General features: G+C 37.1%; 2 protein-coding genes across 2 annotated transcripts; both read left to right on the top strand.

Moving 5' to 3' along the window:
• The first annotated feature begins 14,603 nt into the window (after nucleotides 1-14,603).
• LOC141690891 (uncharacterized) lies at nucleotides 14,604-15,059 on the top strand. Its single transcript, XM_074495645.1, has one exon. The coding sequence runs from the start codon at nucleotides 14,604-14,606 to the stop codon at nucleotides 15,057-15,059; it is 456 nt and encodes a 151-aa protein (XP_074351746.1).
• A 203-nt stretch (nucleotides 15,060-15,262) lies between these two features.
• On the top strand, nucleotides 15,263-15,781 carry LOC141690890 (uncharacterized). Its single transcript, XM_074495644.1, has one exon. It carries the CDS (start codon nucleotides 15,263-15,265, stop codon nucleotides 15,779-15,781), a length of 519 nt encoding a protein of 172 aa, XP_074351745.1.
• The last annotated feature ends 9,851 nt before the right edge of the window (nucleotides 15,782-25,632 follow it).

Below are 25,632 nucleotides of genomic sequence, written 5' to 3'. Positions count from 1 at the left end.
CTTCACCAAGGAGAAAGAGAAGGTTGATTCTGAGAGATGAATCAGATGAGGAAGAACAGGTCCAGGTTTCTGCATCAGTACCTGTGACAGAAGAAGCTGAAAAGTCAACTTTTCAGAAGGAGAAAGCAGCTGAAGCTTCTGGCATTCAAAAAAGAAAGAGGTCTTCACATTCTGATACAGATCATGTCACCCCTCCATCTACAAAATTAAAATTCAGAAAGACAAGAGTAGGTGTGCATCTTGCACAAACTCAATCTGAGGATGCTGAAGATGCTGAGGAATGGATCAGAAATCTCTGATCTCATCAGAACCTATTGTGATTGAAGCTCTGCCAGCAGCTGAAGAAGTTCTGATTCAGGAATCTAAAAATCCTGAAGTCCACAGATCAAAACCTATACAAGAATCTGTGAATTCTCCACCTCACTCTCCAATCAAAGCTACAGATGATGTTGAAGAACAAGAGACAAGTCATAAAATAGATATTTATAATTTGAATATACCTACTGTTATATATTTGGAGGCTCCAACTATAAAACCGCCAACTCTTGTTACTTCTCCAATTTTACAGGCTGAGATACCAACAACACCAATTCTTGATCTTGGAACTGAAGATCAAAATTTAGACAAAGCTGATTCAGAGTCTCCTACAACCACACACACCTTGGTGTTATCTGAAGATGAGGAGATTCTAGCAAGTTCTGGAGAGTCAGCTCCAGTAAACACTACAGTGCCTACAGGAAAAGAGGCATTATTCCAGTTTGAGGAAGAGGCTGCTCCAGTTCTATGGGAGGAAACCTTTAGAGGGGCTGAGTGGATACATAAATGGAATGATACTGATTTTATTCCCAGCCCACATGTTCGGACATAACATGTTTCAAAAGCTGATGAGTTGCTGACAAGTTCTGACTTCAAGCATCAACTAAAGGTCACTGCTCTCAGTACAAGAACTCTATAAGGTCAACACTCCAAGACTCATGTAAAGGTTGATAAACTTCAGGAAACAGCTGATAAGCTAGACATGATGTACAAACTAGACAAGAAGAGGTTTATCAGACCAATTCAAGAAAAAGTGAATGCTATTGAGCTTGTTCAAACCAAGCAGCAGGCCAAACTGGATAAGGTATTACAAAATCAAGCTGCTCAACAGACTCAGTTAAATGAGATCCAATCTTCAGTGGAACTCCTTCTTTCTCTACTCCTGACAGATGATGCCAAAAGGTGGGAGAAGGTAGTTAAGTCCAAATGCTCACCAAGCGAAACACTGAAGAAAAAGGATGATCATGGAGATGACCAGGGAAACTCTGAAAAGAGTAGAGGTCAAAGTCAAGGGAAGCAGCTGAGCAGAATTCCCACTCAACAGACAAGTTCTCATCAGAGAATGTCTAGTAGCAAGAACTCTGATAGATCTGCTATGCAAGGGAGGAATAAGGAAGGAAAGAAGCCAACAGATCAGGATGTTCCTTTGTTGATCACAAATGCTGATTCTTCAAATACTGATGATCAAGTTCTGAAAACTACTTCTAATGTGATAGTCCAAGCTGGAAGCCAAGAGTCACAGAAGTTTTTGAAGACTTTGAAATTCAAAGGAAAGAAAGCAACATTCTTCTACAAAGATCCCAAAATTCAATTTGTTGATGAAGAATTGGCCAAAAGACTATTCCTTAAGGATAATCCAGGAGTGGATGTAGAGGAATTAAGAGAAGAAGAAGCTAAATTTGCTGCTGAGAAGAGCAAACCCAAGTCAAAAGTTTCTGATGCTAAAAAACCACCAAGGCCAAAAGAAAAAGGGAATCGTGATAAGATAAAGATCTACCATAGAGATTCCTAGATCAAGGACTAGATCTCAAACTACTACCGATCCCAACGACAAGGGAAAAGGAAAATTTGGGGAGAGAGTCAAGAAACAGAAGATGAAGATTCCTTAAATTCTGATGGATCATGTGTGCAAGATGGTTCAAGTCTTTGATGATACTGCTGCTGAAGATGAAACAGTTGAAACTCTGAAGAGAAAGAGGATGACAGAAGAATCTAAGATAACCTCTGACATAGCTCAAGTTGTTCAGAGTGAAGAAGTTCAGAACTTAATAAATCCTGAAGATATTTTAGAATAGCAAGCTACAGATGAAACTGCAAATCATGACCAATTCATCAAGACATCAACCTTTGACACTACTCAAGTTGACATAGACAGCTTAACGTTAGAAGACAAGAAGAAGCTGCTATGGAACAAGTCTATTCCAGTTCATCATATAACAAATCAGATGTTGAATCAACTTGCAGCATTTGGGGTAAAAGCCAAGCAAGCTAGAGACACTTATGGATTAGGTTCTGACAGAGAGAAATTCTAGACTGGAATAGAAGTTGATATTAGAGATCCATTCACATTGACTGACAAACCATTTGAAGAGATCACACAGAAGCACCTTGACAAAGTGTTTTCTGCTCAAGTAGTAATGGATACTCATGATGATTATGAAGTAAAAGAGAAATTGATCTTATTTCTGATTGATGGCAGAACTTATAGATTATCTGAATCTGATGTGCTGAAGAAATCTATCAAAGAGCTCCAATATATTCATTATCTACTGGAGGTAATTTCTGATGTTACCAGGAAATGGTCAGAATATATTCTGAAGACAATAAGAGATTTACTCAAAATTTCTGGTGCAAGAATAACAGATTATACTCCAATGATGACTGAGGATGATGGAAGAGATATTCCTATGAGGAAGAATTCTGCTAAGGTAGAAGTAATTCTGAAAGGAAGATGCTTATGCTATAATGAAGATTCTACATATCCAAGGGTAATCAGACTGGGAGATGGACTTGAAAGAACTCAAATTTCTGCACTCAGAGCTGCCATATATCAGATTGGTGATACTGAAGATGAAGAACTGTAGCAAGTCAAAGCTCAGTTACTTCAAGTTAAAAGAAATACAGAGACCAAACTGGTATCAGACTTTGTAAGGAATCATTTTGGATTTAGGATGATTCAGTGAATTTGGTAAAAGCTGCATGGATTGTAAGTTGTAGTTAGTTGTGCATATAAACTCTCATTGCATTTGTACTTAAATGTTTTTGACGTCATCAAATCTATAAACTTGCATATTTTTATAATTTACAAGTTGGGGGAGATTGTTAGATATATCTGTGATGTCATGTCTAATCTGATTTGTTTAATTTCAGAACTTAATATCAGAACTTAACTGGAAATCAGAACTTATTGAAGACAGGAAGTTATCAGAACGTAAGTCATCGGGACTTACATCAGAACTTAAGTGCGGATACACTTCAGGGATGAAAATCGGCTGATTTACAGGAGAGGATCCGGATTAAACAAAAGAAGATATGCTTGGAGAGTTATACAGCTAAAGGACTACAGTAGATAATCTCTGATTGATATATTTTAGGAAACAGAACATATCATATCAATTAGGAGATATCTTGTAACTGTGTATTATATAAACACAGATTAGGGTTTACACTATAAGTGTTATCATTCATGAGAATATTATTCAATTGTAACCCTAGCAGCTTTTAGTGATATCATACATCACTGAGAGAGTAGATTAAACCTACTGTAACAGAGTTTGATATATTGAATAAACTTGTTTTCTGTTACATACTTGTGTTCATAATCGAATTGATTGTATATACTATATTCAACCCCCTTCTATAGTATCATTGAGGCCTAAAAGAAGCTAAGAAGGAAGAGAAAGAAAGAATCGGGCTAGAAAAGAAGCAAGCTGCTTTGGATGCTAAGAAGCAAACGCAAAAGAAAGAACAAGCTGTTATCTTGGCCAAGCTTCAAGCTGTAAAAACCACAACAGAACCTCCTGTACAACCAACTGTAATCACTAAACCTAAGGATTTGATAATGCAAGAAGAATCACAGCAGAAAAGGAGATTTAGATACAAACTCTATTCCAAGAGGAAAGTGAACTTTAATGATGAGGAATTGGAAGATTAGTTTCCCAAAAAGCCTACAACTACAACTCAGACATCAAAACCCTCAGTGCTATTTGAAGAATTCAAAGTGATTGATTCAACAAGAAATATTCATGGTGAACCAATTGTTCCTAAGGATGAGCCAATAGACTGGGATAGTTACCAATTCCTGAGCTAAATTTTCCCATCTTCAAGATAAAGAAGACAAAGACTAGAGCTAGCAAGAAAGTGAAGCCTGTATCTCTCAAATCCAAAGCTTTAACCAAATCCCAACCCACAGTCAACAAAAGGGATCTCATGTACATTTGTGATATCAAGGAAGTTCCAGACTTGAATCTCTACTTGGATGAACTGGAAGAAGTAAGAGGAATTGATGCTTACAGACATCTTTCTGAAAGAATGGTATTTAGATACAAGAGAGGGAAAGAGATGACATGGCCTCTTCACAGGATTCTCCAAGAAAGCCAATTTGTTCTGATTAAAGTCTACTCATCCTTCAAAAAGAACTTTGGATATAATGTGACTGCAAGAATAATAGTTCTAAAGAGGATTGAGGAACTAAGGAGTATTAGAGCCAAAGATGCACTTCCAAAGACTCTATCTATTCCCTTTACAGGAAAAAGAGTGCATCTAAGGCCCTACTGGCTGATGGAATTCATGGATGACAAAGGTGTTAGAATATTCTTTAGATTGGAGGACCAATTGAGTATCTCTAGCAATGAGACTCTTTTGGAAATGCAGGAAATGCTAAATCTCTCAGAAGCTGATGAACTTGAATTCCACAGACAACTTCAGAATTAAATTAAAGAAAACAACAAAAGGCTTAGGAAGAAATCCAGACAATCAAGGAAGTAGATCTATCTGCTCAGACTAGAGGAGCATCTTGATAACAATTGTGAGCAATTTCCTTGTGTACTTTGTATTGTTCAACTTTCAGAAAACATGTAGCACTTATCAGTTTTATCTACTATTTTTCAATCTGTATCTTTAGGATGTTTTGTTATCATCAAGTTTCTCTTAATTTATGGCTACAATTCTAGTAGACATAAATTGGGGGAGATTGTTAGGAATATGTTGTGTACTTGATGATAAGCCAAACAAAACACCTTAGTAGATTTAACTTAGTGTATTTTATAGCACCCGATGGATGATCAATTATAGTCCCGAAGGATGATTCAATATAGTCCTGATGGATGACTAATTGATATCCATCGGGTGAGTAGCTTATGTAACAATAAGTCATGTAGCACATTTCTGCAAACAACTTGGTATAGTTTCTATAGTAGCTTATGAGTCATGAAGACTACTGGTAGATTTGTAGAATAGGTTGATTAAATGTAAATATAAGATGTCTTGTAATTATGCACAAATGAAATGGAGTCAAGTGATAAATGGCTACCCGACGGATGATCAACAAAGCTACCCGACGGATGATCAAAAAGGCTACCCAACGGATAACAAGCATGTACCCGACGAATGATCAATTCAAATATCTGTTGACAGTGACCAGTCACATGCGTTGGGTGTTTGCAAAAGGAATGTGGCAGCCTGTTTAGCAGGAAAATGAGAACAAAGAAGCATTACCATTTCCATGCAAGTTATGAAGATTTTCAAAGATGCTGGAATAGAGTAGTGAAGCAGCATGGAGTTAGACTTTATAGGTTTTGTTTTATTATCTTGTCTTATTCTATATAAACTTGGTGACATATAAACCAAGTGTAGCAAGTAGAACAAAAACAATAATAGACTAAGCAAAAACATATTTTTCAGAGAAACATTTGTAAGCTGTATCCTTTAGCATTTCTCTGCAAGTTTAGTTGTTCACTTGTAAAGCAGCTGTGAGCTATTCAAGCCTCATAGGGTTCTCTTGATATATATATATATATGGTGGATACATTCAAATCCACTAGAAAGTTTTAAAGATCCGAGTTCTTATTATTTTATGTTTGATTAACTTAACTTTGTATTCCACACTTTGCAAATTAAACAGTTAGATATAAATCGAGTTAGAACCATTTTTCATAAATCTCAAAAAGAAGCCAGAATTACATTCAACCCCCCTTCTGTAATTCTTGTTGTATTGTTAGGGAATAACAACTCATTAGTGATATTCAGTTATAATCAGAAGATATGAAAAAAAATATATGGTATAATATGAATTGTTCGCTATAATCTTAAGTTGAACTAAAGATATGAGTTATACTGATTAGTATTATGTATGGTGGTGAAATGGTGAGTTTAAAAGGCGGAAGTTGATTGGTCTACTTCTGGGTTAATTGTTGGTTATGTGGTTGGTTGTTGGTGGCGGCTTGAGTCCGACTGGTAGTCAATAATATAAAGGAGATGCTGCCCAAATTTTCAGAGAATACCCTACTACTGAAGATAGAAAGTATACTTCCGTGTGTTATTGATATTCTTGTTGATACTCCAAATAATTGTGATCTCGGTTCTTGAAAGATGTTGTTACATCTAATCCGACTATATATAATTGGTCTTTGATTTCATTTAGCTAGTCATCACTTGGTGCAATTGATCAATAAAGTGAGTTAATTGGCTAATTTTACCAATTAATGGTCAGTTAGATGGAGATCGATTCTCATTGGATTAAGTCAAATTTTGATGTGATTTTCAAATCCGAAATCAAAGCAATGAGGAATTTGGAGAAAGTAAGGACACCAGTAGAATTCAAAAATTGCTGCAAGTGAATGAGGCTTTACTTGGACGAATATGCCCTTTATAATGGACAAGGGAAATAAAAAGTTATCTGTATGCACAAGTGAGAAGAGTGTTTTCCAGAACTAAAGATTTAAGATAGAGCAAAGAGAAGGAAGGAAAGGAAGAAGGAAGGTGGAATAAAGAAGAGATTAATAACTACACTAATATGGATTTTATTAGGTAATCAAAGAGATTTTATCATTTACAATAAAGTTTTATTAAAGGATGTCTTGTTTCTAAATTGTTTTGATAATCATACAATAAATGATTTATCAAGTATTTCTGTTTTGGACAAAATGTGAGATACAGTTTTAATTCAGTTTCTGATTGATGTTGATACCTAGGTTATTGTTAAATATCAAAAGTGGTATTAATATAGATGATTGATGTTTACTTCAGAATGGGATGTTGTGAGTATCAAATTTCGTATTGATATCTAATCTGATATGACATCAAAATGAGTATTAATGTCAAGAGTTCGATTTTGAATGAGCTATGAGAATGAAAAACGGAAATAGGAAGGGAAGTGGAATCAAAAGGGTGATAAAGAAACTTTATAAGATGCCAGGATATAGGTAAGATATGGGTAATATGAAAGATATAAGTAAGGAGAAAAATTTAGGAAACATTTGTAAATTGAGATAGGGAATGCACCCAGGAGTACGATCAAGTACCGAGGGCTAAAAGAAAATATCTAGTGACCAGACGTGAAGAGAAAATGGGGGAAAACATGTAAATAAATGTTATACCTGCCCAAGAATTAAGGCGGGACATCAAAAGCTAGATGGATACATTCCTCCAGGAAACGTCGTAGTGAAATCACCTGAGAACTAAAGGTGAGGGAAGCGTTAATTGCATCATTATCGATAGGTTATTCAAATCTAATCATTTTCTTTTATTAATAAACAGTTCATCCAATAAGTGGGTTAATTGCTGCTTGAAGATATTGTGGTACGTCATCAGATCCAGAAATTTATTATAAATGATCAATATTGTTTGATTTGAGATTTGATAGGAGTATTCAGAATACGATGAATTATGTCAAACCAGAATAGTATATACCACTCCTAGATGAACGAGCATTAAGTAAGGGGGAACTAAAAAGATAGGAATTTGGTTAAACCTTGATAACTCAAGAGATTCAAGCTACGCCGAGAATATGATAAAAGACCTAGATGGCAAATAAGACTTTCTGATAGTATGGCACAAAGAAAGAATAAACGTTATATGTGACTAGACGTCAAGCATTGCAGTCATTTGTGTATGAGAAATTCTTAGAACCAAAACAAATGATATTATAGGTTAGAATATGCTAGTAATGCCTCCAGGTTAGTGTATTTTCTTCAAAGCACTAAGAAATTTTCGCTCAACAAATATACTCGATTGTGATTCAAGGAAAATAAGATATGATGATAAGTTTGCGCGTCAATCATATTCAGTCAAGATTTTCTCGTTGATTCTTAATTCCAAAGTAATTTCGAGGACGTTCGAAATCAAATACGTCCTGGTTGCAATATATCATCTGCAGAGGGACAAGAAGATTAAGGAATGATTAAAGAGCCTCGAATGAGAATGGAAGCAATTACAAACTAGGTTAATTGAATAAAGAAACATGTGGGAATGAGGTTCAACAACTAGTAACTATTGCAAACGTTCATGAGCACGAATTACTAGAATTAGAAAAAAAAGAGAATTTATATGTATTATGTTGGTCCTTTTGGAACAGTAAAATAGGTAAGATAATTGTAAGTGAGTTGGCTTCACCGAAACATGTTTATCAAGATCATAGGGTGTTTATACGTGTATATTCAGAAAAAGTAATCTAGCTCCATTATATATAAAATATATACTTAAGTTGAGTTATATAAGAAACTAATAGAATATGATGTCAGCAAGAGGCTGTTAAGTAATGAGTGATGCTGCGAGTAAATTTATGAAAAGTTGTAAGGTTGAAGGATCAACCTAAGAAAATAGAAGTGAGATACTTGAATATATCATTATCTGATCCTTTTTGTGATTCTGAGGACAGAATCCTTTTAAGGGGGAAGGATGTAATATCCGGGATATTGCGTGTAATTATTTTTATCAATAAATAAATTTTATGTGATTATTATGTAATTTTTAGTGAATTATCTGATGATGGGTATGGATATGTGGATTCTTATATGTGGTAAAGTATAAGTATTTTAATTTTATTATGACCAGAATAAAATATAAATAATTACGGTATTTTTCTGGTAATTTTTGGACTGTTATATGATTTTATACTGATTTATGAATTTATTAATTATTTTCTGAATAATTACAAAATTATTTTATAAAGCCGGGAATCGTCCAACTTCAACCGTTTTTACGCTTTTACAAACCAAAACTCTTCCGAAAACTCCTTCCTAACCTAATCTAGTAATTCCGGACATTTTCCGTGTTTTAACTTTTTCGATCCGGATTACGGTTTGACCCGTGCACGTCCCAGCGTACAATTTTCAATACGATAATCATTTCGATAAAGCAACAAAACCCGTATTCATAAAAGACGGGATATTATTACATATTTTCATATAAAGTGTTTTATTAGAAGCCCGGTTTGGATAATTATCCAATATGGGTATAAAATCGGATCGTTTTTCCACTTACTTAGCGGCTAAGTAACTAATTTATCGATCCAAAATGATCCAAAATGAACCAATATTCCATAAATATATATAGCCCTTTTATTATTTCATTTTATTCGTATAATCATAATCGATCAGTAAAAATATCGAATGTATAGAGGAAAAACCCTAAAAACATTACGTTCTTGAGAATCAAACGCATGAACGAAGATGTTATCGAACTTCGATTCTGGCATGCCATATATCAAATCGAAGCTCTCGAAAAGCTCTTTCTGAATCAATCAACTATTCTAGTGCAGCAATCAAGGTATTTTTCTAATTTAATTATTTTATTTTGAATTATTTGAAGATTAAATTTTGAAAATTTGTTCATGATGTTTTTGATATGATTTGATGTTAGAATCATGTAGATAATATTTTTCTGGTCATTTTGGTATATTATACTTCAAATTCGGAGTTCAATAACATAAAGAAATTTGTGTTTGATTCTGTGATTAAAGAAATTAGGGTTTATGTTCTTATGAATGTTCTTGATTATGATTTGGGAGTTTTATTTCTGTTAGGTCTGGGGTTAATTGAGTGGTATCAACATGTAGATCGTTTCACAACAAATTAAATCATATATTGAGATGTGATGTTGGAGGTCTGTAGCGAGTTCGCCGGAATCGCGAACCTCGTCGGTTTCTTTCGAACTTTTTATCGGAAAATGGTGTGGCAAGACTGGTTGTAATTGATATTGATTCTGTTGGATTCAGGGTTGGCTGAGGTTCGATTTCGGGCAAAAACCGTACAAACGGCGGTGTTTTGGCCAAGGTAAAGGCTCGCCGGAAACCGGACGGAGCTCGCTGGTTTCTGGGTTCATTTCCCAGATTCCGACCGAGTTCATCCAAACTCCGGCCGGCTTCCCCTTCCAGCCATCATTTAATCCATCTCTCTCAAGCCTGAAACCAAAAACCTGTTTCTGCCCTTTTATTTTTATAAATAATTCAAAAATTATATTTTTAATTTCTAAAAATTATTTTTTTAATTTCCAAAAATTCATTTTATTTATTTATAAATTCAAAAATAAATCTAAATTATTTAATTAATTCATTTTAGTTGATAATTAATTATTTAAATAGTAAATTAATTTAATAATTGATTTAATTAGTTATTAATTAATTTTAATTGAATATTTAATTAGATTTAATTATTTCTTTTAATTTAAAAATTTTGAAAAATAGTTTTGAGCTTTAAAATATTATTTTAAAATTATTTTCAAGGCTTGATAATTATTATAAAATTATTTTCAAGTCAGATTCGAGTATTCAAACCCTATTATTTAATTATAAAATGATTCAGATACCCTTTTTAACTCCGAAAAATGTTCAAAAATTTGTATTAAATACCTGGAAGATCATTTTGACCCCGAATCTTCTTTGAAAAAATATTTTAATTGAATATCTTACGTGCTACGTGTTATATGTGATTTGATTGATTCATAATATGACTGTACGTGCATTGTTTGACTATTTTTTCTTTAACTTTCAATATGTACGTCGGATTTGGGTGAAACGAAGGGTAGATGAAAGCTTATGACGACTATGTGACAATTAGAATGATATGAGATTGAGTATTGATAGATACTCATGATGCCTAGCAGAGTAAACGAGGCATAGAAAAGAAAGCCAGTGATCAGTAAATAGAACTGAAGTGTAGAAAAAGAAAGCAAATGATCGATGAATAGAAGCAAGGCATAGAAAAAGAAGGAAAGTGATGGAAAAGTAAAACTATTAGATGGGTACAAGTAAAGTTGAAAATCATTGGTGATAAGGCAAGTAATTCTGAACCTTCTTCAGATATTTTCAAACTTTCTCATAACATGTTGCTAGTATTCAAAATAAATCTTGTTTTATATTGCAAGCGCTTTAAACTATTCAACCTTGAACCCTGATTCTTTTTGATCTTGAGCCATAAGCCTTATTCTTCATAAACCATTGATTGTTGAATTCTCAGATACGAGCCAGACACATAAGATATTACTCCACAAATACATATCTACCACATACTGATTTCTGATATTGAATTGTTTGACATACCAACCCTTTTTCCTTGTTTAACAGAAGACCAATCCTTGGAACGTTGAACCCTTGGTATTTTACTTTCTGATTCTTTCTTTAGACTGAAAGCCAATCTTTTTGAATTCCTTGTTATACCTTCATGGTATTGTGAATCACCCTATGCTTCAAAATAAATGTTGTTTATGATTCAGCTTATTGAAATACATTGGTTATCATGTTGAATTATTTTAGAATTGGATGGTTTTATAAATGTGGACCAGATTCGTGGTCGGACCAGATTCATAGTCATAATAGGCCAATGCATGCCTTGGATCCAGTATACAGAGCAAAGCTGGGAGCCTTGCTCGGGGTTAATGCGTGATTGATCAGCAGCCTAACCTTGGTTTTTAAAATGAAAAGTGAATTTCCAATTCTAATCATTGCTTATTGAGAAACTTGATTCTTCTGAATCATTTCAATTGGTTATTATTTAACCTCAGTTATTGCTATTATGACTTGCTAAGCTAGTTAGCTTACTCTTGTAAACCTTTTTATGTTTTCAACAGTTGAAAAAAAAATTGTTGGTAACAAGGATTCCCAGTCCAGTGAGTGAGCTAGGATTCCAGGTTAAGTTGGATCAAGCTAGCAGGAGCTTTATATTGTAGATGAGTTATGCAAGATGGTAAGAACAGTATCACTATCAGTTATAAGTTGAACTAGTTGAGATTTGGTACGATGTAATAAAAGTTAAGGTTGTGCCTTGTTTTCATACTTTAACCTATTGCGATCTGTGGTTGTGTAAAGAAGGGTCAATGTATATAATATTTTATATAAAGGTTTATATATTAGGTATGTGTGTTGTGAACTCCAAACTTCTGACCCAGGTTTGGAGGGTGCTACAGGCGCTCATCATACAGAAGAGACAAAAGATTCAAGGTTGATAGGTAGTCCAACTACATCCAACACTCTCAGGAAACCCCACCCGGGAGTGGTTATTCAGCACTTGAAAAGAATGAAAGGAAACCGAGAAACAAAAGAGAGCCAAATCCTGAGCCCGAGTGGACGCCCCTTAACAGGTCCCGGGCTGACATCTTGAGAGAAGTCAAGGGAAAGCCTTTCCACTATCCTCCAAAACCCCTCATCGCTCCCCCAGAGAACAGGGCGATAGATAAGCACTGCGGATACCATGAGGATCACGGTCACACGACTAACAACTACTTTTAATATTTATCAAAGATCAAATTAAAAAGGGAAACATGAACCAGTATATGCAGCTAAATTTTCCAACCCCGAGCGAAATCAGGGAGCGCAAAGGAGACATGGATATGGAAAGCAGGTGCTACGGGAAGGAACTGGTCATGGCAGAAATGGATCCAGAAAATAGAAAGAAGGTCATGTCCCTACCCAAGGGGAAAAGCCGAAAGAAGTACCGGGAACACCTCAGCAAGAGACACGGGATGGATGTGAATGCCATTGAAGATTAAGGCTACGATGTAACCAACGCAAATGGCCGGATTTAAAAATTCATGGAAACAAAAGAAAAAACCAAGGTTGAACCAGCAGCGCAAATAACGGATATCGAGTTTGATCCCGGGAACCCCTACCCGGAGGTTGAAGATTGGAAGAGGGCTGGAAAAGACATTTCAGAAAGAACTAATTGACATGTTTAAAGAGTACGCGGACGTATTCGCGTGGAGCCCGAAGGACATGCCTGGGATCGATGAGTCTGTGGCAATGCAAAGCTTGGATGTGGATCCCAAACAGAAGCCAATCAAATAGAAAAGAAGATATTTTGGCCAGGAGCGCCAACAAGCAATTGACGAGGAAATAGAGAAACCAAATAATGTGTGTTGATTAAACAAGCTTAACTCTGCATGCCCAAAAGATTCCTACCCCCTTCCCAACATTGACCAGCTGACCGATGCGACTTCGGGACATGTAATGCTGAATTTTATGGATGCTTTTTATGGATACAATCAGTTCAAGATGGACTAGAAGAACATTGCAAAAATAGCCTTCATCACTCATCAAGCTATATATATTTTCCTCATGATGCCATTCGGACTCGTCAACACCGGAACAACTTACCAAAAGATGATGAACACGATCTTCAAAGATCAACTCGAAAGGGATATGAAATATTGTCGATAACATGATTTCCAAGTCCAAGACTGTCCCAGAATACATCAGAGATCTCAGAGAATGCTTCGACAACTTGAGGAAGTACAAATGAAGCTTAACCTGGAGAAATGCACATTTAGAGTGCCATCTGGAAAGTTTCTCGGATTCCTAATCAGCGAAAGAGCAATTGAGGCAAACCTAGAGAAGATTAATACAATCATGGAGATGACAGTTTCGAGAATACAAAGGGCTATCTAAAAGCTATCTGGATGCCTCGTAGCTCTGCATAAGTTCATCCCAAAGCTCACAGAAAGATGCCTACCCTTCTTTGAGCTACTTAGAGGAGCCTGAAACAAGAAGTTATTAGACTGGACTCCGGAATGCAACACGATATTTGAAAAAGTAAAAAAGCACCTCATGAATCCCCCCCATTCTTTCCAAAGCAGATCCCGGAGAACCACTCTTGCTCTATGTAGCTGCTGGCCCGAAGGCCATCTCTGCTGCACTCATCCGCAAAGAAAAGGGACTCCAAAGTCCAGTGTATTATGTGAGCTAGGTCCTCAAAAATGCAGAATCTCGGTACCCAAACTTGGAAAAATTTTCCTTAGCCCTTATCCACACAATTAGGAAGCTTAAGCAATACTTTCAAGGCCGAGAGATCAGAGTAGTCACAGACCAACCCCTCGGAAAGGTAATCCACAAACCTGATGCATCTGGAAGACTTGTCAATTGGCCGATCGAGCTGAACCAATTCAACATCAAGTTCGTTCCGCGGATAGCAATAAAATCCCAGGAACTAGCATAATTCATTATGAAGTGCACCTTCCCCGTGACATCTCCTCTCTTGCGATATCCATCTACCTCTGGAGATGAACCCCCTACCAAAGATGCGTGAAAATTATACATAGACAGTTCTTCAACAACTGAGAGATCCGGATCCGGTCTCATTCTCAGCAGTCCTGAGAGGTTCACTATTCAACAAGCAATCACATTTTCCTTTAGAGCGACCAACAATCAAGCCGAATATGAAGCTTTTCTATCCGGAATGCGACTGGAAAAATCCCTTGGAGTAAGGAGTTTAGTCATTCACAACGACTCCCAAATCATGGTCAAATAGACAATCGGAGAGTACATTGCTAAAGATGAGAAGCTGGCACAATACCAAATTATGGTAAAAAGCATCTTGGAAACCATCCCGGATACCACCATCCTTCATATCAACATAGAAGAAAATGCCAAGGCAGATGAGCTCTCCAAGCTTGTACAAAATGCCTCAGACTTGAGCAGTTTGGTCTACTTTGAAGAACTTCAGATACTAGGCACCAAAAGGGCAGGAATCTTATACATTAGCATCCCGGACAACTGGATGACCCTTTTCATAGCATATTTGAAAGACAGGACTCTCCCAGAAGAAAAGAACAAAGCCAAGTACTTGAAATATAAAGCTTCCCGCTTTTTTCTTGAAGATGATCAACTATACAGAAGAACTTTTTCAGCACCAACTCTAAAGTGTGTGGATTCGGAGGAGGCCGACTATTATCTCTTGGAGGTCCATAAAGGCATTTGTGGAGATCACTTGGCAGCAAAGGCCTTGGCATACAAGGTCATTAGACAAGGACACTAGTGGCCAATAATCCATGTTGATACAGTTGTATATGTCAAAAAATACACCAATGTCAAAAGTTCAACAATGTGCCTAAGCAGAGCCCGAACCTACCTGCATCTGTTCTCTCTCCAATCCCTTTTGTTGTCTGGGGAATAGATATCATGGGAACTTTTTCTTGAGAAAAAGGAGATCTACGCTACGTTTTAGTAGCCATTGACTACATGACCAAGTGGGTAGAAGCAAAGGCGATGTGCACAATCAACCAGCAAGATTGCATCAAATTCATGGACTCCATCGTGATGAGGTTCAGAATCCCGATAGTGTTGGTCTCGAAAAATGGTCCCCGGTTTGTCAGCTCAGAATTTGAAGCATATCTTAAAGAGCTCAGGATCAAACACAAGAGGTCATTTGTGGCACACCCACAAGGAAATGGACAAGTAGAAGTAACTAATAAAACCATACTCCGGGCACTCGAGAAAAGACTAGAGGAGTCCAAGAAGACTTTGTCAGATGAGCTCTCAAAGGTTATGTCATCATACAGAACCACTCCTAGAACAGGAACCGGGGAAACCCTCTTCAAACTCGCCTACGGTTCAGAGGCTAGGCTCCCAATAGAAATTGGACCCTCTTCTGACATGGTCATCAATTTTGATGAAGTGTCCAACATTGAAGGCCTAAAAACAAATCTGGAGGTGCTAGACGAAGTAAGAGACCGGGTTGTATGGAGAATGGAGAAGTAAAAAGAAAAAAAGCTCTACTTCGGGAAAAGGCCAAGATCAGAGAGAATGAAGTTGTTGATCTCGTTCTCCTGGATACAGAGGCCTCAGATCCAATAAACCAAGGAAAGCTGCAGCTTAACTGTGAGGGACCATATAAAGTCAAGGCAATTTTGCGCCCGGGAACCTACAAGCTGAGCTACCTGAATGACACCGAGGTCCCGAACATTTGGCACAGGGCTCGTCTAAGAAAATTCTATCAGTAACCTCAAGGTGTGCAAGACTGCACCATTTCTATTGCATAAATAAGAAAACTAAATATGTATTTATTCTCCCCAAAATGTAATTAACATCAAATTTCTAGTTATAATGAAATACAATATTTTGAGCATCCCATAGCATAGATTAAATTCATTCTTGTACGAGATCATACTTACTATCTGCACACCCTAATGCATGTGCACAATTACACTTATTAGAACAGTCCATGTGCACTTAAAAAAATTTATGCATTTAAAATTTGTATTACCCTTACCCGGGGTCGATTAAGCACAATCAATGTGTACTTAAAATTTTTTATCCATTTAAAATTTTTATTATCCCTTCCCGGGGTCGATTAAGCACAGTCCATGTGCACTTAGAAAATATTATCCATTTAAAATTTTTATTACCCTTTTCCGGGGTCGATTAAGCACAGTCCATGTGCACTTAGAAAATTTTATCCATTTAAAATTTATTACCCCTTCCCGGGGTCGATTAAGCACAGTCCATGTGCACTTAAAATATTATCCATTTAAAATTTGTATTACCCCTTCCCGGGGTCGATTAAGCACAGTCTATGTGCACTTAGAAAAATTTATCCATTTAAAATTTTTATTACCCGTACCCGGGGTCGATTAAGCACAGTCCATGTGCACTTTGAAAATTTTATCTATTTAAAAATTTTATTAGCCGTTCCCGGGGTCGATTAAGCACAGTCCATGTGCACTTAAAATATCTTATCCATTTAAAATTTTTATTACCCCTTCCCGGGGTCAATTAAGTAGAGTCCATGTGAACTTAAAATTTTTTACCCATTTAAAATTTTTAATACCTCTTCCCGGGGTCTATTAAGCATAGTCCATGTATACTTGAAACGTTTTCTCAATTTTATTTATTACCCCTACCTAGGTTCAAACTTACATAAGTCATTTGTACTTGGAAAATTTTAACAATTCTAATTTTCAACCCCAACTCAGGGTACATCTTTGAACATTAAAGCAAGATTCGAGTCCAAAGCAAAAGTAAAATACGCAAGCCAAAATACCAAAGTACCAATTACATTAAATATAACATCCGGGGGTAAAACCAAACCCCAGAGCAAATACGGAAAACAAGTACGACAAGCAAATGCTTAAAAGCCAAGGGCTTAGTTCACAAATAGAAATGCTGAAAAGAAATTACAAGGCACGAAGGCCATTTACTTTTGATCCGGATTTTAAGGAGGAGGAGGGGGAGTCTTATCTGCTCAAGAGGAGGTGGATGTTGGGTCCTGGAGGTACCGGCTTCTGCTGCCTTAGCATTTTCAAGGCGAAGTTCCTCATCCAAATAGAGCTTTATGAAATCCGTCCATATCGTCGCCCAGATTCTCAGTCAAGTAAGCAGATGCGATATCCCAACAGAGGTTCACCTTTTCAAAAATCTTGTTGTTGAGCTCTTCATAATAAGTTGGCGTCCCTTGAAAGGCATTTAACACGTCCTCTTCCCCGGACCTTGAAGCAAGCTCCCTCTTCAAGGCGGCATTCTCTTCATGAAGAGCGGCTAGCTCTCAAATAACATAATCATGAGCCTTCAAAGCTTCCCAAACCGCCCTTTTGTGTTCCCCGGACTATTTCTCCTTAACCTCACTGTAAGCCTTAAAATCCTCCCGGACCTTCTTCAACTCCTTCGCATCGTCCTTGACTTTATCACATCTCTCCTTATAATTGGAAATGATCGTGGCACAGCCCGAGATGCGAGCATTAGCCTGAAACAAAAGGAAAAAGAATAAACACAAGTATAAAACAACTAAGGATAAATAAAGGCAAGTGCAAGTTTACATACCTCAGTAACATCCCGAACTAAATTCTCGAGTAAGGTCTCAACATCTTCCCGAACATACTGCTCAAAATCAACCGGAGATGCATAATTGTCAAACATAACTGTTTGACGATCAATAATGGTCATATTAACTAAAAGCTATTTCAAAATATTGGCATCCACCAGCCTTAGACTCTCCCCCTTCACGGGATCAACCTTCTTCCTCCTTTGTGGTGTCCCAGATCCTCTGGCTCCCTCATCAACACCCTTCCTCTTCCACGAGTTCAACTCACCAACATCCTCTTAACCCCCAACCTCCACACTTCTGGTATCAAAAACAACTACGGGAGGCTCCATCTACAGAGCAGCTGGACGTACAACAGCCCCAGAAGAGCTCGTGTCTCGGAGGTTGAAACCACTACCACTGTCAGCCTTCCTGCGGCCTTTCCCCAAATTAAGCTGATTGGCCCCACCAATTCTCTTGAATCTACCATCCAAGTCCTTGAATTGCTGAGATATTTCTTGATGAAACGGATTCAAAACAGGGATACCTACACAAAGAAAAGGCAAGTCAAAAACTACGAAGATCCCAGAGCACACAAAGAAAGACAAAAGGAAAATATGCAAACAGAAAAACTCAAAACAACAGAAATACTTACATCCTGCATTATACAATGTTTGGTTACACAAAAAACTGTCTCGCGTCCACTGCGCGGCGAGGGCCCCACAAAAGTCATACATCTTTGCAAAAGGGTCTCCCCCGAGCCGCTGGGTAGGGAACCTGTCCATTTTAATTATGTTCTTATACAATGGCATAAACCCTGGGTCCCCACTCCGTACAAAAATGAACTCCTGATGCCACCCCCGAGAGAATTTAACATAAAGACTGGGGATTTTCTGGCATCCGCGGGAAACCCTCACTCATTCATATTAAAGGTAAACTCGTAAAGCCGAAAGTTTATGGATTTCTTTATTTTGAAGAGGTGGTGGAAAAATTTGAAGGTTGGCAGGTATTCCTTTACATGACAACAGTCCAGAAACCAAGAAATCTATTTGACCGAGTTCGGGGAAAGCTGAGTGAATGGAATCCTGTACACATCCTGACACGGTGATTTGGTAAACTGGTGGAGGTTAGGTCTCATACTGCAGGGGTGTTCTAGGGGAATCCTAACCCAACCAGCCACGGACCTATGATAAACCCTCTCACCAGGCTCGGGCCACCTCCACTTTAGACCATCCCCGAAGTGAAACACGAGTTTAAGTACATCGTCTACTTGGACATCCGTATATTTCCTAAGCTCGGGTTGAACAAAGGCATGAGCATTACCCGTTCCCCGGGCGTTAAAGAAAAGCTCATCCATACGGGCCTGGTCATACTGCTCCCTACCCAAGGATCTATAAGCATCAGAGAGGTCGTGAAAATAAAAGTCAAGAGGAGGAATATTCTCCCGGGGCTGAACAAAATAATGACTTATGTCTACCCAAGACTCATCTGTACGTGCCAAGGTCTGCCTGGGAGCTAACAAATAGGTGGGGAGTTCGCTAATTACAGGTCTAACATAACCGAGAGGCATGTTATCAGTTTCTGAAGAGGAATCACTGGATGATAATTCGGGCAAGATGATTTCGGGACGCTCAGATCTACGGTTAAGGTTAGCTAATTGTTTAAATCTTCTACCAACTATACAACTAACCAGACTCTATGCTATTTCGAATACAAAAATGAAAAATAAAAACCAAATATTCAGAAACAAAGAACCAACAAAATTAAAACACCAAAATATGCATTCAACATATACATACACATATATTCTTACAAAAACGTGATGAATAACAAACATAAACCCAGATTTTCGAAGAACAAAACATCAATTATCTACCAAAACCCAAACCCCATAAATCAAAAACACAAAAACCACAAAATAAACCCAATTTTGTATACCCAAATAACAACAAAGAACAATACAACTCGACCCACAGTTTGAGTTACAACACAGTTGCATGTATTCGAAAAACCGAACAACTAAAGATCATCAAATCAAGAACAACTACAAGAATGAAAAAGCACAAGAATACTTCGAAGACTTACAAGAAAGTAGGAGAAAGGTAGTGGCTTCAAGAAGAACACCGAAGAAAAGCTCCAAAGTAAACTTGTACAAACTCAGAAATGCCTATTTGAGTGTTTGTGTTTGCGTAAAGAAAGAAAAGAATGAAGTAAACATGTATTTATAGAAGAAGAAGGGGTACAAACCTACTCAATTGACGTGAAATCGTGTCCACGGACGTGGGACATGTGGCACGATCTTGATCCTCCAACAATAACTGACGCAATTAATTTTCCTGCTGTTAGACATAATTACAATGCTATAATTATGGGCACGGTTTTTTAGGAAAAAGTGGGGGGGAACTTTATATTTGTATATATATACGCCTCCATACACGCAAACATACTTCACGGAAACCCAACCGCCACCTGATACCCCGAAAAAAATGACAAAGGCTATACAATCCTGTTAGATATATTTGATAATGTCATGGCTAATATGTTTTATGTTTAGATTTCAGATCTTATTTGAACAGAACAAATCAGTACTTAACTGATCAGTACTTATACTGGAAGTCAGAACTTAAGGTACTGGAAGTCAGAACTTAAGGGATATCAGTACTTATGTTATCAGGAGATAGATATCAGAACTTAAGTGCTGAAGGACGATCAGATAAGGACAGTAGCTGATTAAAGTTAAGAAGATCAAGATAAACATAAGAAGAGATATGCATGAAGAAGGAATTCTGTGAAGAATGGAATACTTGGAATAGAAGATATCTGATTGATATATTTTAGGAAGCAGAATTATATTCCATATCAATTAGCGAATATCTTGTAACTGTGTAGTATATAAACACAGAAATAGAGTTTACACTAGAGGTGTTATCATTATCGAGAATATTATTTATTATAACTCTAGAAGCTCTCGTGATATTTTGTTCATCACTGAGAGATAACAGTTCCAGATTGTAACAGAGTTTATTGTTTAAATAAAGTTTGTTTTCTGTTACATAAGTTCTTGAAGTTTGATTTGATTGTAATAAACACTGTATTCACCCCCTCTATAGTGAAAGTGTGACCTAACAAGTGGTATCAGAGCTATCTGTTAACACACATACAGTTAAAGATCCAAACACAATCATGTCTGACACAGAAACTCCAACTAAGCCTACCAAAACTGAGGAATCATCAAAGATATCAACTCAGAGTCGATATGAGACTATCAGAGTTCCCATATTGAGACCATCTGAATATCCCATATGGAAGGTAAGGATGACCATGTTTCTGGAAGCAACAGATCCAGAATACCTTGATAGAATCAGGGAAGGGCCTCACAAACCTACCAAGCTCGCTGTTGTAGTTGCAGGTGAAGCAGCAATGACCGTACCAAAGGAAAAGACTGATTACACTGCTGAAGATATAGCATCTATTGCTAAGGATGCCAAGGTACGTCACTTATTGCATAGTGCCATTGATAATGTAATGTCAAACAGGGTAATCAACTGCAAGACTGCTAAGGAGATATGGGATGCACTGGAGACAAGGTGTCAAGGAACTGAAACAGTTAAGAAGAACAGGAAGACAATACTCACTCAAGAGTATGAACACTTTGACTAATGAGTCATTGACTGATGTATATGATAGATTTGTCAAACTCTTGAATGACTTGTCATTAGTAAATAAGGAGTATGATCTTGAAGATACAAACCTCAAATTCCTGTTAGCTCTTCCTGAATGTTGGGATTTGAAGGCAACAACAATAAGAGACAACTACAATCTTGATGAAACAACTCTTGATGAAATCTATGGAATGCTCAAGACCCATGAACTTGAGATGGAACAAAGAAGCAAGAGAAAAGGAGGAAAGTCAAGGACAGTTGCTCTCAAGGTTGAAGAGGAATCCCACAAACCACCTTCCTCAAAGAAAGATAAGGGTAAAGCTCTTATCATAAAATCTGATACTGAGTCATCAAGTTCTGAGAGTGATGATGACTCAGATTCTGAAAGCTTGCCTGAAACTGATGCTGATGAGGAGATGATGAAGCTGTGTGCTCTTATGGTGAAAGGAATCACAAAGATTGCATACAGGAAGTTCAGGAAGGGAAAGATGTTTTCCAGGAAAGGCATAAGTTCTGATAAGAAGAATTTCAGAAGATCTGAAGGAAAAGGAGGAAAGTCTGACAGAGGAGATTACGCTAATGTTAAATGTTATAATTGTGGTGAGAAAGGCCACATATCTCCTGATTGCAAGAAGACCAAGAATGACAAAGGCAAAGCTCTTGTCACAAAGCAGAAAAGCTGGACAGACACCTCAGACTCTGAAAGTGAGGAGAACTATGCATTGATGGCAAATGCTGATAAATCAAGTTCTGAGAGCAGTTCTGAAGCTGCTGAAACAAAGGTACCTCAGACTACTTATGCTTTTCATACTGATGATATTGATGAGTTGAGAAGATATCTTAAAACCATGTTTGTTAGTTATAGAGATCAAACTTTAACATGTGAAAGATTAACTTCTGAAAATCTTGCTTTTAAGAAAAGAAATGATTTCTTAGAAAAAGAGTTAGTCATGTTTCATCAAACTCAGCAAGATAGAGATAATGCTTTTTATATTAGGGATGAAGTGCTAAAAATGAATGAATCTCTAAAAACTGAGTTAGAAAAGGAGAGAGAGATTATCAAAACTTGGACTAACTCTGGCAAAACAACTCAAAATTTGCTAAGCAGTGGAAACTGGAAAGAGGGTTTAGGCTATGGAGTAAATGAAAAAGGAACTGTAGAAATTAAGCCTGTTGATAAGCAAAAGCCGAAGTTAAAACCTGTTAAGTTTGTAACTGAAAAATCCGAAAATGAGAAATCAGAAGTTAAAAAGGAATTAGCTTCTGACAAACTAAAACAGGAAAAGACAGCTGAAGTTAACATATGCTTAATGACGAAGAAGCAGCTTAAGCATAAGCTGAAAGATGTTAAGGATGCAAACAAGGTAAAATCACCTAGGAAAAACAGGAATGGAAAGGAAGGTGTGAATAAAAGCAATAACTATAAATCTGTTCCTGATGCTCCTAGGAAAGCATGTCATAACTGTGGAAGTTCTAACCATCTGGCTTCTTTTTGCAGGAAGAATAAGAATATTAACTCCTTATCTACAAAGTCAGGAGTTAAGAGTCAGTCTGTTAGATACAAACCACAAAATCCTTGTTTTCATTGTGGTAGTTTATGGCATTCCATTTATACTTGTAAGGAATATCATAGTTTGTACTATGATTATTATCAAATAAAACCTTCTTTAAAGAAAGTTTCTGTTGTTCCTTCTAGTATAAGGTCTGATAAGAAAACTGTTAACATAAAATCTGATGTTAAATCCGCTGCAAATGTTAACAAACCTAAAAAGGCCAAAGGATCCAAGCAAGTCTGGGTCCTTAAAACTAATAATTAGTGGTCTTTTTGATTGCAGGGCAACAGGAAAAATATTCTAGTTCTGGACAGTGGATGTTCAGGACATATGACTGGAAATAAGGCCCTGCTATCAGACTTTGTGGAGAAAGCTGGCCCAAGTGTTTCTTATGAAGATGGCAACATTGGAAAAACTTTGGGATATGGCAATATCAATCTTGGGAATGTCATTATTAAAGATGTAGCTCTGGTCTCAGGACTTAAACACAACTTACTGAGTATAAGTCAAATCTGTGACAGAGGTTATCATGTTGATTTCTTTGCAGAACATTGTGAAATAGTTAGTAAATCTAAAGGAAAAATTGTTCTGAAGGGATTCAGGCGTGGTAACATTTATGAAGCTAAGCTTTCAACAAGTTCTGATGGTTCTGCAATCTGTTTAGTGAGTAGAGCCTCAACTGAAGAAAGCTGGAATTGGCACAAGAAACTCTCTCATTTAAACTTCAACAAGATAAATGAACTGATCAAGAAAGATCTTGTGAGAGGACTGCCAAAATCAGTGTTTGTTCCTGATGGTCTTTGTGACTCATGTCAGAAGGCTAAACAAAGAAAATCTTCGTTCAAGAGCAAGACTGAATCATCAATTCTTGAGCCTTACTATCTACTTCATGTTGATCTATTTGGTCCAGTGAATGTCATGTCTATTGCAAAGAAGAAATATGCGTTGGTCATAGTAGATGAGTTCACCAGATACACATGGGTGTATTTCTTGCACACAAAAAGTGAAACTGCATCTATCCTGATTGATCATGTCAAACATCTGGATAAATTGATCAAAGATTCTGTGAAAATTTTGAGGAGTGATAATGGCACTGAATTCAAGAATTTGATAATGGAAGAGTTCTGCAAAAATCATGGAATAAAGCAGGAATTTTCTGCTCCTGGAACTCCACAGCAAAATGGAGTTGTTGAAAGGAAGAATAGAACTCTAATTGAAGCTGCACGAACAATGCTTGAAGAAGCAAAGCTTCCAACCTATTTCTGGGCTGAAGCTGTGCAGACTGCTTGTTTTACTCAAAATGCAACACTCATTAACAAGCATGGAAAAAACACCATATGAGATGGTGAAGAACAAGAAGCCAAATCTCAAATACTTTCATGTATTTGGATGTAAGTGTTTTGTTCTCAAGACTCATCCTGAACAGCTATCCAAGTTTGATCTAAAAGCTGATGAGGGAATCTTTGTAGGATATCCACTTTCTACAAAAGCCTTCAGAGTCTATAATTTGAGAACAAAAGTGGTCATGGAATCTATCAATGTCTCTTTTGATGACAAGAAGATCACTGGACTTGAAGATTGCATTGATCATGATAAGCTGAGATTTGAAAATGAAGATTCATATTCTGATACCTCAAGTCCTGACAGTCTAAGTCCTGATACTGTAAATTCTGATGGATTAAACTCTGATGTTATTGAAACTGTGGTGACTACGTCAAAGGAAGATGCACCATTGCAGGGGGAGCATACTCAAGATTTTATCACATCTCAAGAAGCATCAGAACATACATCTGGCTCGTCAAATTCTGATTCGTCAAGTTCTGATAAGCCAAGTACTGACAGTGCTGAAAATCTAAATACTGAAGGATCCAACTCAGAGAGCATAGTTTCAGGGGGAGCATCAGAAAATGAAATCGAAGACAGCATGAATTATGGGGGAGCATCCAGTTCTAGAGAAAATCTTCCATCTGCAAGGAAGTGGACAAAATCACATACACCTGATTTAATAATTGGAAATCCTGAGGCAGGTGTCAGAACTAGAACAGGTACTTCGAATGAATGTCTTTACAATTCTTTTCTCTCTCAGTCTGAGCCAAAGAAAGTGGAAGAAGCTCTTCAAGATGCTGATTGGGTGCAAGCAATGCAGGAAGAGTTGAATGAATTTGAAAGAAACAAAGTCTGGACCTTAGTGCCAAGACCCAAGAATAGATCGGTTGTTGGTACAAAGTGGGTATTCAGAAACAAAACTGACAGTGATGGCATAATTGTAAGGAACAAGGCAAGGCTGGTTGCAAAAGGATATTCTCAACAGGAGGGAATTGACTATGATGAAACATTTGCTCCAGTTGCTAGGTTAGAAGCCATAAGGATATTCATGGCTTATGCTGCTCACAAAAAGTTTACTGTCTTTCAAATGGATGTGAAAAGTGCTTTTCTCAATGGAGAATTGGAAGAGGAAGTATATGTTGAACAACCTCCAGGCTTTGTAGATTCCAAACATCCAGATTATGTCTACAGGCTTGATAAAGCACTTTATGGACTTAAGCAAGCTCCTAGAGCATGGTATGAGACTTTAGCTCAGTTTCTTCTGGAAAGTGG

Source organism: Apium graveolens, chromosome 10 (genome assembly GCF_009905375.1).
Source record: "Apium graveolens cultivar Ventura chromosome 10, ASM990537v1, whole genome shotgun sequence".
In the NCBI taxonomy this organism is placed as follows: Eukaryota; Viridiplantae; Streptophyta; class Magnoliopsida; order Apiales; family Apiaceae; genus Apium; species Apium graveolens.
The sequence above is the reverse complement of the archived record's forward strand: the minus strand, read 5'-3'. Positions and strand labels throughout refer to the sequence as shown.

Coding starts and splice junctions, on each gene's coding strand:
- LOC141690890 (XM_074495644.1), top strand. CDS start 15,263: ATGACCAAGTGGGTAGAAGCAAAGGCGATGTGCACAATCAACCAGCAA.
- LOC141690891 (XM_074495645.1), top strand. CDS start 14,604: ATGGTAAAAAGCATCTTGGAAACCATCCCGGATACCACCATCCTTCAT.